Genomic DNA, 13,356 nt, shown 5'->3' with positions numbered 1-13,356 from the left:
CACGCACACCTGTATAATTTAGTCCTCATGAATTTGCCAATATTTGATCCTTCAAATACGGTTGCTTACAATATATTCTCATTATGTTAAAAAGCTGACCCTTGACCCTTTAAATCCCACAATATGATTGGTTGAGGCAGAACATGAAAGAGCAGTTTAGGATTCCTTGGCTGGGCTGCAGATAAGCGCTCATAATGAGAATAGTTATGGAGCATTGTGAAATGAAATACGGGGCTGTGTGCGTGCTCCAAGTTAAGAGATTAACAGCGAAGGGGAAAGCAGTTGGGTTTGCTCGTTAGGAGGCGAGGGGGCCAGGCAAAGAAAATGCGTAGAAAGTGCACCTGCACAGCAGCCACCTTTTTTAATTATCACTAATTCTCCACTGACTACACACAACAGTATAGTGAACGTACACATTCCCAGTGAAGGTCCAGAAAAGCTTCTAACACCCTAAATTAGATCATTTTTGGTGTGTTTGGGGCGTATTTTGACATGAAATATTACAAAAGACAGATGGAAAGAGTTGATGACTGGTCTACACCAACTGCTGTGTACACACTTAGTACAGTGCTTTACATATGAAACACACACACACACACACACACACTATTCCTCTCTTTGACACGCCATTAGTCTCATAAAGCCAGCTCACTGGCAAACAAGCGTTGATATTGCAGATGAAATACCTGCTTTCATCTAACGATGTCAGTATTCGTCACAAGTATAAGAGGGCATAGGAACGTCAAAACCTGCAGCATCAAATTAATTGAGGCTGTGCTTGATTGAAATTCAAAATGAACAGCCTTGTCAGATTGATTCAATTAATTAATCTTTTACAGCTCCATGAAGCTTTGCTGATATTATTATAAAAATGAACACTAAATGCTTTTCTGGGCTGCTGATCAGACTCGATAAGGATTTTTAAGTTATTACCTCTAATTTGTGCACTTAACAAAATTGCGCAATACTCTAGATAATAGCTTCAAACCGATTTTTTTGGTTTAACGGTTTTTCATCTGAATACAGCAAATCCCCAAAGACCCTGCACAGGATGAGGAGAGATGATGGCTGCAACCTTTCTTGTCTCATTGTTTCCGTGTTTGTGCTGCAGACAGAGAGTGAGAAGCAGTGCTGGAAGCCGGTGCTGATGGTGGTGACAGAGAAAGACCTGCTGCTGTATGAGAGTCTACCACGAGGCCAGGAGGCCTGGCAGAGCCCTGCACACACGTACCCTCTTTTAGCAACCCGGTAGGTCCACCTGTTGCAAAGCATCTTTATGTGCTAAACTACAATGTCTAATATGTTTAGCATTATCTACTAAACACTAGCATGTTAGCATTTTCATTGTAAGCACGTTAGCATGACAGCTGTTATCTTATCAACCTCTAGTCCTAAGGACAACAAGAGTGAGTGCAAGCAGCTCTTATCCACAGTGAAGCTTTGATTTAAGTCTAAAGTCAGAATGCTAACATGCATAGCTCTGTCGAGTTGTTAAAAAACTATTTTAATGTGTAACTTAAAAGTGGGCAAAGGGCTCAGAGATGAAACCACGCCAACTTCAGTTTGACAAAAGCCTTGATGAAGAGTAAACAAATGTGACAGCTGCAGTAGTCAATATGGCGTGTGGCAATACATTTGATGAAATAAATGTTTATCAAACCACAAATGAGACATTAATTACACCCCACGGTCCCTCCGCCTCACTCCCCGCCACATTCCAACAAGTTTCACCCACTGTCTTCAGCTTCAAACAGAGTAAAAAAATAATGTAAAACTTGTACCAGTTATTCTCTAGTTTCAAAGTGTAACAGCACTGTGTAGCTTTACGCACGCTAACATTAGCATACGGCTGGCGGCCCAAAATGTCAGGACATGAATTCCAGCAGTGCCTAAATCAAACCATCCTGTTAAAAACCAACAGGTAACGTGCTTTTCGTATTTGTACAAGGATATTTGATAAGATATGTGTGTAGTCACGTACTACTTAACTCAACGAGGTCACAGCACCGTCTATACTACAAATCTCCAGGTTGTTCGCAAGTGAACAGGAAGAATGACCATTATGCACACAAACATATTACTCAATGCTGCCACCTTGTGCCCACAGTCCACAATGTCATGTGACTGTGGCGGCCCACTTACAATCTTCTTCACATTTAGCCTAGACTTAAAGAATGTTACACACAAAATAAATCAATGTTATTCAAACAGTTTTTAGAAGTGTAAATAACATCTGAACAGATTTGCCACCCAGTTACATAATGACAAAAATGCCTTCTCCCTTGCCGTGCACTACATGATGGTTTGTGTGTGTGTGTGTGTGTTTATCCAGTCTGGTCCACTCTGGCCCTGACCGGGGGTCGCCACACTCCGGCACAGAGCTGTTCTTTGCCACTCGGACTGGCACGCGACTCGGCATCGAGACTCACCTGTTCCGGACAGAGACCACCAAGGATCTGTCGCTGTGGACCAGACACATCGTCAACGGATGTAACGCCTCAGCTGAGATGATCAAAGAAGTCACGACAAGTGAGTAGTGATGCGCAACACATCAAGACATGGAAACATACACACTTAGACGCTTTAAAGAGAGAAGGGAGCACACAAAAGGTCACTATGCTGGATTCTGTGATGCATCCTCAGACGTGTTCAGGCACGCTGCAGCAAAACCTATCCAGAGAGACCGAAGAGTCTCTACTGCCTGAGGTCTTGAGAGCCTAAAATAATCCAGTGCATGAAGCAAAATGTAAACATACACTAGAAGTCCACTCATACACTGAGAAAGGGGAGGGTTTGTGATATAGTTTGACAGCCATATGGAACATGTAGACAAAGCACTTGCTATTTATAGATGTATGTGTGTGTGAGGGGGGATCCAACAGAATACCACCCCTCTCTCTTTGCCTCCCCTTCTCTCCAAGCACAAAATGTCCTGGGAACTGCACTTCTCCCCTGGGTCCCCCTCCTCTCTCCATCTATGATAACACCGTGCCAAATTTAAGTTTCACTTCAGACTCCACTCCATATATGAAACGGTTTGTTTCCAGCAGCAAATGATACAAGACTTCAACACCACATCCTCGTTGTCGGCGTTGTTTTTCCCGACCTCGCCAAACTGTTAAAACTCTCCATACATCATGTCTTCACCCACTGATCCAGGTGTTGCGCTGTGATTGGCTAAGCAAGGCTGCATTCACGCCTGCAGAGCTCAATTTGAATTCAACACTCCCAAGATGTTTCACAATAATCACATTTTGTGTGTCGTTAAAAGGACATTGTATTTAATCCCATGACAAAACGCTGTCTAGACTAAAACAAGCGGCTCAGTATTGACGTGCCGTAGCTTAAGTCACCGGATAAAGTGAAGGGCACACCCATGGTTCACCCACACGGAGGATTTCACTTATTGTGGATGATACAGCTCTTCCCAGGAGTGCGAGGGACTGTGTGATTAATATCTTCCTTATTCTCCTGTAAGCTTTGTGAATATTACACCTTTATCAGTCGTATTGGTGCATGGTGTCCAGTGGCCGCGTGTAATTCTCTGCCCATCTTCAACCTGAACAGATGAATAATCAGCTGGGAAAAGGGAAAACACCCCGGCTTTTAAACCTGCGTTAACTGATTTACTTTTACCACTTGAGGGAGCAGATATGTATCAACATTAGCATTAATTTGTATGATTCATTAGCATCCATTTAGCTGCCAAATGATGTAGACTGTATTGCTAACATTTGCTAATTAGCAAACACAAAGCACAGCTGAGGCTGATGGGAAAGTCATTCATTTTGAAGGTATGTAGTAATAACGTCTAAAATCTAAAAAGTATTGTACCTTGATTGAAACCTGATAATGTAGATGAAATGTACAATTCACAATCATTGGGATTCATCCACTGGAGACTATGCATTTCTGTTCAAAATGTCATGGTAATCAGCTCAATAGTTTTTTTTTTATAAATGTCTGGACCGCCAGTCTAACATCACCAGTGGGTGAAGATATTTATTTGCTTAAATTTAGAATGCAGGTCCAGTGACACGGGCCAAAAAAAAAGAAAGGAAAAATGAGTGGTTTTGAATCTTTATTTCTCACCATTGCATTTGGATCCCATAACTTTTTCTGAAACAGATTGACGTTAGCGCCAAGCCATCGCGTTCTCGTTATGGAAGTAGAAAAGTAATTTACACTTCCCCGAGAAGGAGTGTGACAATGCATACAAAGCGCATTCACTCATTCTTCAGCAGTTGCCACCTGAGGAGTCGTCGCGCTGACCTTGTCATCTTTTCATCTGTTACATTCTGATAAATCATTGTGATGGTTTATTCACTGTCAAGGCGCGATAGATTAACTCTCAATCACTCCACGGGCAGCAGGCCATTTTTAAAGCAACTTTAAAAGGAGAAAGTAATTTGTTCGGCTCCAAAATTAAATTTCACAGGCACTTGGCCTGCAGTCATTCTGTTGTCATTATGTCCAAGGTGACTCAAACTTTCCAGAGGTTACATTGATATTTTGAGCAATTAGCAGGATATCATGTAGTCCCAAGGTTCAAACCCTGCTTATGTCTCCTGCGTATCTGCCGCCCCCGTCTTCTATTGCTTGTCTCGCTTCACTGGCGTCTTAATCAACCGATGAGGAATCGATAATGACAATCCTGTGCAGAGCGCCATGATCCAGCAGATGGTTTGTCCAGTTCTCATGGCGTCGCAGATTATGACGTTTGAGAGCACTTTCAGGACATAGTTTGCAATTTGGGGAATTGTGCTTTAATTGCTTTCTTGGCGAGGGTTAGATGAGAGGATGGAGACCACTCTCACGTCTGCACGCTACATATGAAGCTCCAACCAGCTGTCCGTTACCTTATCTTTCCTTAAAGACTGGAGACGGAGAGAAACGACTGGCCTGGCTCTGTGCAAAGGCAAACACATCTGCCTTGAAGCTCCCAAATGAGGGCTCTCTTGATTTAATCTGTTCAGGAACCAAAGTGTGAAAACCTCAAGTTGGTCGTGGTGTCAAGCTACCACAGACTCACAACATTATTTTATGACCAGCTTCATCTGTTTACAGTTAGTAATCCCCCTTTTCTTTCCACCTTCTGTACACCCTCTGGTTCTTCTCAGGTCAAGCATCAGTGGTCGAGGAAAATTAAATAAGTATTTTACCGGCTGTTAATGCCATTTAGAAGTTTAAAACTGAGTTTTGTCCTGTAAACACCTGTTAGCGTTTGCACTTATTGTTATGGTAACAGTAAGCGTTAGTTAGAGTCTGACTGCCTCCCTCTTTCCCTCTTTCATTCAGCGCTCTGTGTCTCAGCGTTATCACTCACTGCCCCTCCTTCTGTCTTCACCGCCAAAGAAGGGCTTTTGTTTCAGCCTGAAAAGCCCCATGTGTGTGTGTGTGTGTGTGCGTGTGTGCGTGTGTGCGTGTGTGCGTGTGCGTGTGCGCGTGTGTGAGATGGGAAACCCTGCTTGCCTCCCAGATCAAGGCTCTCGGGTGAAAGAGTCGAGTTTCAGGTCTAATTTTTGCTCCTGAATACAACAAAGACCCGGCACTCTTTGCTCCATTTACAACCTTTATGTCATTAGGGAGATGCTCGTCCTGCCAGATTGTTTATACGTCATTAGAATAATGTTACACATTATGAGACTCATTTTTCATCATGAATGGGATGTCTTCAGGGTTCTGGAGATATTACTGTGTATTAGACTCGTGTCTGCGTGTGTGTGCCTCCATTTTTCTATTTGTTTCACAGTGTCGTTCTTATCAACATTACTTCCTGGAGTTGTAATCAAGGCACCTCTGTTGTTTAGTGTGTTTCACAGTTGATAATGAGAGGAGAAATTACTATTACTATCACTAATATACTGCTCTGCCGTAGGCGTCTTTATGGTCCCAACAGCTCACCTGATGAGTGATGTTTATGTCACAATAAACACTCCGCTATCAAGTGAAGCCGTTTGAAACAGCCAAAGTGTAAACGCTTGGTGGCACGGCATGTCGTAAAGACTATGATAGTGTACTCTTAATTCTCAACAAACAGATGCATGAATATTAAATATCAAAAACTGCATAACAGACTGTAAGGAGGAAGAAGAGGTGGCAGAGAGAGATGCAACAGAAAACATAGTTTGCGTGAAGATGAACAGTGAAAGGTATCAGGGTAAACACCTGTACAGTCTAATGCTATTACCTGCAGCAGCTCTTCAATGAGATATACCTTGCAGAGAATGTTCCATTTTTGAAAATGTGAAATTTGATGTGTGTGACCAACATGGTCCCACGGCTGGAATCAAACCCAGGACGTTGCACTGCAACCACTCGGCTACCAAGGCACTAACATATGGTTATCAATGAGGTTGTTGTATGTATGTTGTTTAGATATACATTATATTAAGCCATTTAAAACATTTATATTAGAAACAGCTTTCAATATAAGGCAGTCCAGATAAAATCACAACCAACTATAACCTCAATGCTAAACATATGATTTAATTATCACATCTTTCACAATGCCATAAACGGTTGTACTAGATAGTACCTACGGTTATCCCTTCAAAAACAGTGTGCGAAAATCCCCCTGCGGCTATTATCAGACAAAAAAACAACATATTCCCCAACATATTATCTCCGGAACCACATCGTTGTTTAACTTCATTGAAATTGCTACAATACCGCAGCCCTTGTGAGAAGATACATCTGGTGTGAAACATAATTAAAGTAACCGTTAAGTTTAAGTAATTACGTGAACTCAATTTTTTAACCGAACGACACAGTTTTTTGTGAACTCCTTTGAACACCAAAATGCTATGATTTTTGTTGCAGATTCTGATTCTTTAGGTCCTAATCTTTCCAAAAAGGTGTCTTATTAGTATGTGGGCTGTTGTTAGGGCACCATAATACAGTTTGAAAAACTCGGTGACCGCTCAAGGAGGCATTTTCGGGAAATCTTGCTCATATCGTGCTGGATGTACATAGTTTTGATCGAAATATCTTTTAAAAGTGTTTTTTTTGCAGATATAATTTTTTTCTCCCAAGACTTTGCTGAACAAATACATACAATAAACACAAGTATTTAAATTAATGTGCGGTTCCTACGACGACTTGAACAGAAAAAAAAAAGTCTGGAACCAAGATTGGTTCCACCGTGCTTAAAGGGATAAAGTGGCCACTAAGTGTAATGGCTGCACGCCTGCATGCATATGATTGGACATTACCTAGTCGGCTGGTTGTCAAGCAGCTGATGACTTCAGTGCTCTGCCTGAACTAGAGCTATGCTCCGCTTGTACTATTTGAGATTGCAATTTTATTTCATCAGTGCACCTATAATTTGGTCTTTGACTGGGGGTCTCTTATTGTATCATAAACTCCCGTATAAAGTGGTGTAGGAATGAGTCCTAAAACCTGGTAATGTGTCAGCATGTCTCCACTTCCAGTTCCCACGACTCAAAGTCAACGGGTTTATTGAATGGGTTGTTGGTTAGAGGCCTGCAGTAAGGGCTGTGGTTAATACACGCTTAAGAGATTTGAATGTTTTGTTCTACGATATACATATGTCAGTAAATACTCGGTTGTTAACAAGTGGCTACATGAGACTTCAGAAAGTCATCATGCGGACTAGTCCGCCTCCACAGACCGTGGTGTATAGTTTGCTTACAGCCTAAAGTTTGCTTTTTACTTCTGAGGATTGCATTCATGTTTAAAGATCATAAAAGTGGTGTTCACTTGTGAAAATGATCTTGCTAAACAAAACTTTTTTAAGTGTCATTACCGTTTATTGACCATTTGCTTGATATATATCCAATAGAAACCCCTATCGAGGGAACCAGTGCAGCGCTAACATCCAGAGTTGGCCTATAAAAATACATCATCCCTGCAGCACTTTATTAAAGTATGAATTACCACCTCTTTTTACAGCTGATTGTTAGTCAACGTAATGACCAACCTTTGTATCAGTGTTTGTAATTGTGAATAAGTTATTTCAGAGTGACAGTGCTTTACATTATTGTATCTTTTTGATGCACATAAAAAAAAAGATACAAATCTGTAGACCCTAAAGAAATGCGAACAGAAAATGAATTTAGCATGCATTTATATGGCTTGATCGCATTGTTGTGCAGTACAACCAAATCTGCTACTACTGTGCAGGGTAAATTAAACTCGCAATAATGAGTTGCCTTTCATAGTTGTGTGTGTGTGTGTGTTACTGTGTACATATTTGCCAACCTTGGTTTCATATGCCTTTTGCTAAGGAGACAAACGAGGAGGGGATAAACAGTCGTTGTGTGATTAGCAAGGTTTGACTGGCATCACGGTTAAGTGATCGGAGGATCAGTTTGTTGACAGGCGGACTAAAGAGACTGAGGCAGGCCACAGAGAGAGCACATATACCCTCTATGTAAACACACATGCATAGCTATTCTATTTCCCACAGAGAGAGAAGAGACACACACATCTGCACACATCTGTGCATCTCCTTGTCTTAGTCACATGGCGGCAAGATAGGAAACAGGCTCATTTTCCTCACCTGCTTAGGTGACACTCACTGTCATATGTACACACGTGCAAAGACACATTCTCCTCCACTGCACATGCAATACACACACACACATCCTGCTCAGGCAAACAAAGGAAAGATAACAACTCTTTTTTTCGCCTCTTTGTCACACAAACACGCCACTCAATAGATCAGGTGTCATCAAGAGAGAGAAGCTTATTCTGTATTTGAAGTTTTCAGCAGGTAGGTGTGTGTGGGGGGGGGGGGCAGGAAGCTGCTGCTGTGAAGGCACTTAAAATAGGACTAAATGCAGCTAGATCACACTGTGTGGAGCGGTGACAGGTTTGTCATTAAAGCAGAGGAAAGTGATGCGTAAATTGTGAGAGTAGATTAAGAAAGATGCTTTCAGCCGGACACACGCTGCGAGGAGGGAGAGACGGTGATGAGACATGACGCAGGGCTGAAACCCGACGCCGTACCTTCAGCAGGTCCAGGTCGGTCTACAAAGGGAAGGAGAGAGTCTTCCGTCAAGTGAAATGTTGTACATTTTAATGTGTAAAAGACGCATGAGTCCGGCTTTGACAACATGACGGAGCTGTCCAATATATTTTAATACGAAGAGTCTGAATCTACACCCAGATGGCAGTTTATTCTGGGCGGCTATGCTTAACCTAATGCTGCATGTGAGCTGTCTCCATTGTGTAGTCGTCCCTCATAGATATAAATAAAGATGAGAGAGAAAGTAAATGCTTTCTGAACAGTAACAGCGGTAAAAATGTCATTACAATAACAGTAATTGTTTACGTTTTAAGTATTGTCCATTATCTATGGAAGCAGTAATATAGTACAATATCACTGTCAATATTTACCATGTATGTATTGACTTTAATGGAAATATATGATGTTATTGTTTTCCAAATGAATGCTTTTGAGGAAACTGTAATTGTAAAAAAAAAAAAGTAATTGATGTTTTTGTTTTATGTGAGAAGAGCTAAACTAGAAATTAGCTGAAAAAGAGACTATCAATGTGGTTCATCTTTTTTATATTAATAGAAAATAAAAGCACTTTGTACACACATCCAACCCAGTAACATAATAAGACATTCATCATGCTGAATGGCCCCGCACTCAGCAAGTCATTAAACAATAGAAAATGTACAAGGAGAGTTTTCCAACAGAGATGAAATATACTTTTTGAAGTGGGAAATATCAATTTAAATATGTACTGCTAAGTCTAACATTTGCCTCTCGTAGGAATGCTTTATTCGATAACGTATTTCTGTCATCCACACATTGTTAATATGGGGGGAAACGAGATAATTTGTCCATAAGCATCTTGTTGGTTAACAATTCAAAGTTCATATATCTATTTAAACTTCCAGGTTGTCTATACCAGAGTCAGGAGTGTCGGCTGGTGATTCACTACGAACATGGCTTCTCTGTGCTGGCTGACCCCAAACTGGAAGACGGGGAACATGGGGAGGAGAGGGGAGCTCACACACCTACCGGGCCCCGGGTGCTCCTGTCCTACCCCTACGAAAAGCTAAAGATGTCCTCGGATGACGGAGTGCGCATGCTCTTCCTTGACTTTGGAGGAAAGGAGGGGGAGATTGTGAGTGTTTCTGTTTTGACTCTTTGATGTGCTTCGATAGGAACTCAGTTGTTCACGGTCCCTTAAAACTCCATTTACTTCTGTGTATGAATAGTCAAACACAGGTGATGTGAAATCATGTGAAGTAATATACTCACTATTGTTAAAAAGCACATAGGTAGAAAACCTAGAAAAGGCTGATTTGCCAGTTTTCTCCATCTTCAATAGACCAGAATGCAATGTTGTGTTTGCAAATGTAGCAAAGGGTAGTTAGATAGTCCAGATATGTTCTTTATTTTCAAACGCATAACTTTTTATTTATTTATTTGAACCCACTTAGTGCAATCCTAACCCTCACCTTGAAATAAAGGTGTTTCGATCATTCGCGGTCTATTGTGTCTCATCCGCGCATTACTTCTTAGACTGTTTAATGATCCTGATTGTCCGTTTAGCGTGAATTCTTAATAACCGTGACCACGTACACACACCCCTGGGTAAATGCATGGTATGTGAGTGATGAAAGAAGGCGTGGCTTAAGTAAAAGGGGCAGGGTTAACCCACATCACTGAAACAGGACTGAGACCGAAGATGACTCCCACAAGAGTCTAACGGTTTGTGAGTTTTGCCATGGTACGTGATTCTGCTTTAAGTTATGCACCTTTTTTTGTTAGCTGGTCACAACTACAAACAATCTTCAATATCAAGCGCACTTTGCTGCGGTCGTGTTCATAAGTACTCTCAGGAGGTTTAAGGAGGCCTTCTGAGAAATGAAGCCAAACACCAACGAGTACAAGTCCACGAGACAGGCAGAGGGAAAGGAAATTACAACACTTCATCATAAAATAAAGAACTTCACACATATGTTGGTCTTTTTCTTTAAAAAATAGCCTCCCTGCCACTAACTGTAAGAGTTTTAATCTGTTTACACCACTCAACAGCTCCTGTGTGGTGTTTCAGTGACCACTTTAAAAATGATCAATGAGAGTACATGAACTCACACACCCACTACTCAATGTGAATGTATTCATTATGATCTAGTATTTGACAATACTAATATAAATACTGTTGGTGTCAGGAGGATGAGCTTGATTAGCTCTCTTATTAGCTCCCTTGGCACTTTTGTTTTTACTCCAAATCACAACATTAGAGTTTCATCCTTCATGAAGCCATAGCACTGAGATTCACTGTATGTTAGACAATAAAGTGACGTTGAAAACAAAAATATTTAGTCTGCAGGCTAAAGGGATTTCAAGTTTGGAAACGGAGACGTTTTATATCAATGTCTCAAAGTCCACATACAGCTCCATATAAAACTTCTGTCAGATACACTCGTGTTTCACGGCTCGGATACTGCTGAAGGCAAATAGGCAAAGACTTTGGGGCTTTGATTCAAAATCCTCTGTTGGCTACCTCAGCAGAACAGATTTTGGTGTCCTGTAGAATTTCTAAATTCCCAACACGGTCATAGACAAGGCGTTATAAAAATCCCAAGGCACTTGCGGATGTAGCTCATTAGCTCAACATTTGAAAGTAGAATCAGCTGGGCTTTTTTTTTTGGACTACACTGTGATAGTTGGCAGGGACCATGTTTATCTAATTCTGTCACAGCAATAGACAGCTACTCTCCCCCATACAGAGCATGTATTATAGAGCAAGGATGACGTTAAAACCAGTGATGAGGTTTGGCAGTCCGTTCTTATTTCCAGGGCGTCAAATACCGACGCACAAGACACTCGTAAGCATCTTTATGACATGCGCCAAGTAACTACTACGTAAACCCATTCACGCCATTATTAGACTCTCAGAGAAAATGCTCTGTGCGTGTAGTGACGTTGTATAAAGACCAGAAGAACCCACACAGGATGGGCGGGAGGAGAGGTGGACGGGTCCAACAAACACAGGACCTGCAACCAGCAGACTGGTGTTCGTGTCCCAAAGTGTCATTGAGTTATTTTGAAGTTACTTGTTTTCGGTACTTATGTTGATGACGTTTTACTTCATTTTTTATCCTCCACCTTGCTAATTGGTTTTGTTGCTTAAATCTAATAAAGTGTGTTTGGTTTGAATTCACATTGTTCACAAATTAGGATGAGTACCAAACATGACATACACACACACCTCTGCTGTGGTCGGCTTGCAAGGCGATTGCTAAATGCTAGCTAAAGGGTTGTTTCAGCATGCTAGCAAGCTCACAGTGACAAAGCTAACACACCGTTTTAACCATCTTAGTGTAGTGTGTTTGCATGACAATATTTGCTAATTGGCACTAAACACAAAGTACAACTGAGGCTGAGTTTCATACTTCAGCAGGTATTTTGGTCGTAAACCAAACGATTGGACAAGTTAAAGTTTTGACATGATGGTAGCAGGAGATCACCAGCATAACAATTCATGGCAATCCTGCAAGTCTCCAGAGTCATTAGAATTCATCCCGTGGCTGTTTCCAGAGTCAACCATCCAATAGTGGAGATATTTCAGTCTGGACACACCGACTGACGTTGCCACTACCAAAGCAGAGCTTTATTCACAGTGATGTGTGTGTGTGTGTGTGTGTGTGTGTGTGGTGTTTAGCTCCAGCTCGGTCTGTCTGTTCCCTGCCTCATGGGGAACTGTGTAGTGTAGTTGGTTCTGAATATACTTTTATGTGCTTCACAAACTATATTTATTTTTCTTTCCCTCCCCTGCCTCTACCCCTCTCTGTCATCCCTTCTCACATCTTTTAAATACATTCTCTCCTCTTTAGTAATATTTGCATTGTTCTGTTTTGTTTTTCCTCCAGCAACTGGACCTCCACTCGTGTCCGAAGCCGATCGTCTTCATCCTCCACTCCTTCCTCTCTGCTAAGATCTACCGTCTGGGTCTGGTGGCCTGACCTCTTCTAAAGGGACATTTACTCTCTTTTTGAAAACAGAAATCCACCTCGTTTCTCCACCTCTCTGCAGCCCGCATGCAGCAGTGCACCACGTCAAACTCCATCAGTCAGGTACCCACGCTGAGTTGAATGTAGCCTCTATCTGGACATGGACCTCAAACTCCAAGTTATTGAAACACTGGAGACCCAGATAGGTTTGCGTGAAATGGACTGTTTTTTGGGGATAAACCCTCCCCTTTACGGGCTGCATGGACTGAAGGGTTGACTGAAGAACCACAGAAGAAAACAAGGACTGGACTGGAAGGAGAGGGATGATGTATACAGACAGGTATACAGACAGATGGACACAGATTGGGCATTACTGTCACGGACACGGACTGGACACGATTGAGATGAATT

At 41.7% G+C, this 13,356-nt stretch overlaps 1 protein-coding gene across 1 annotated transcript in view; it reads left to right on the top strand.

The window, feature by feature from the left end:
- Positions 1-12,957, top strand: part of sntb1 (syntrophin, basic 1) — a gene marked incomplete at its 3' end in the record, with an annotated part of 31,406 nt that extends 18,449 nt beyond the window's left edge. Inside the window, exons 5-8 of the mRNA XM_079227234.1 lie at positions 1,112-1,248; positions 2,333-2,529; positions 9,877-10,106; positions 12,865-12,957. Of these exons, the coding sequence (XP_079083360.1) occupies positions 1,112-1,248; positions 2,333-2,529; positions 9,877-10,106; positions 12,865-12,957 (657 nt within the window). The remainder of the gene's footprint in view (positions 1-1,111; positions 1,249-2,332; positions 2,530-9,876; positions 10,107-12,864) is intronic.
- Between the last annotated feature and the right edge of the window lie 399 nt (positions 12,958-13,356).

This window comes from Taurulus bubalis, assembly GCF_910589615.1.
Source record: "Taurulus bubalis genome assembly, chromosome: 12".
In the NCBI taxonomy this organism is placed as follows: Eukaryota; Metazoa; Chordata; class Actinopteri; order Perciformes; family Cottidae; genus Taurulus; species Taurulus bubalis.
The sequence above is the reverse complement of the archived record's forward strand: the minus strand, read 5'-3'. Positions and strand labels throughout refer to the sequence as shown.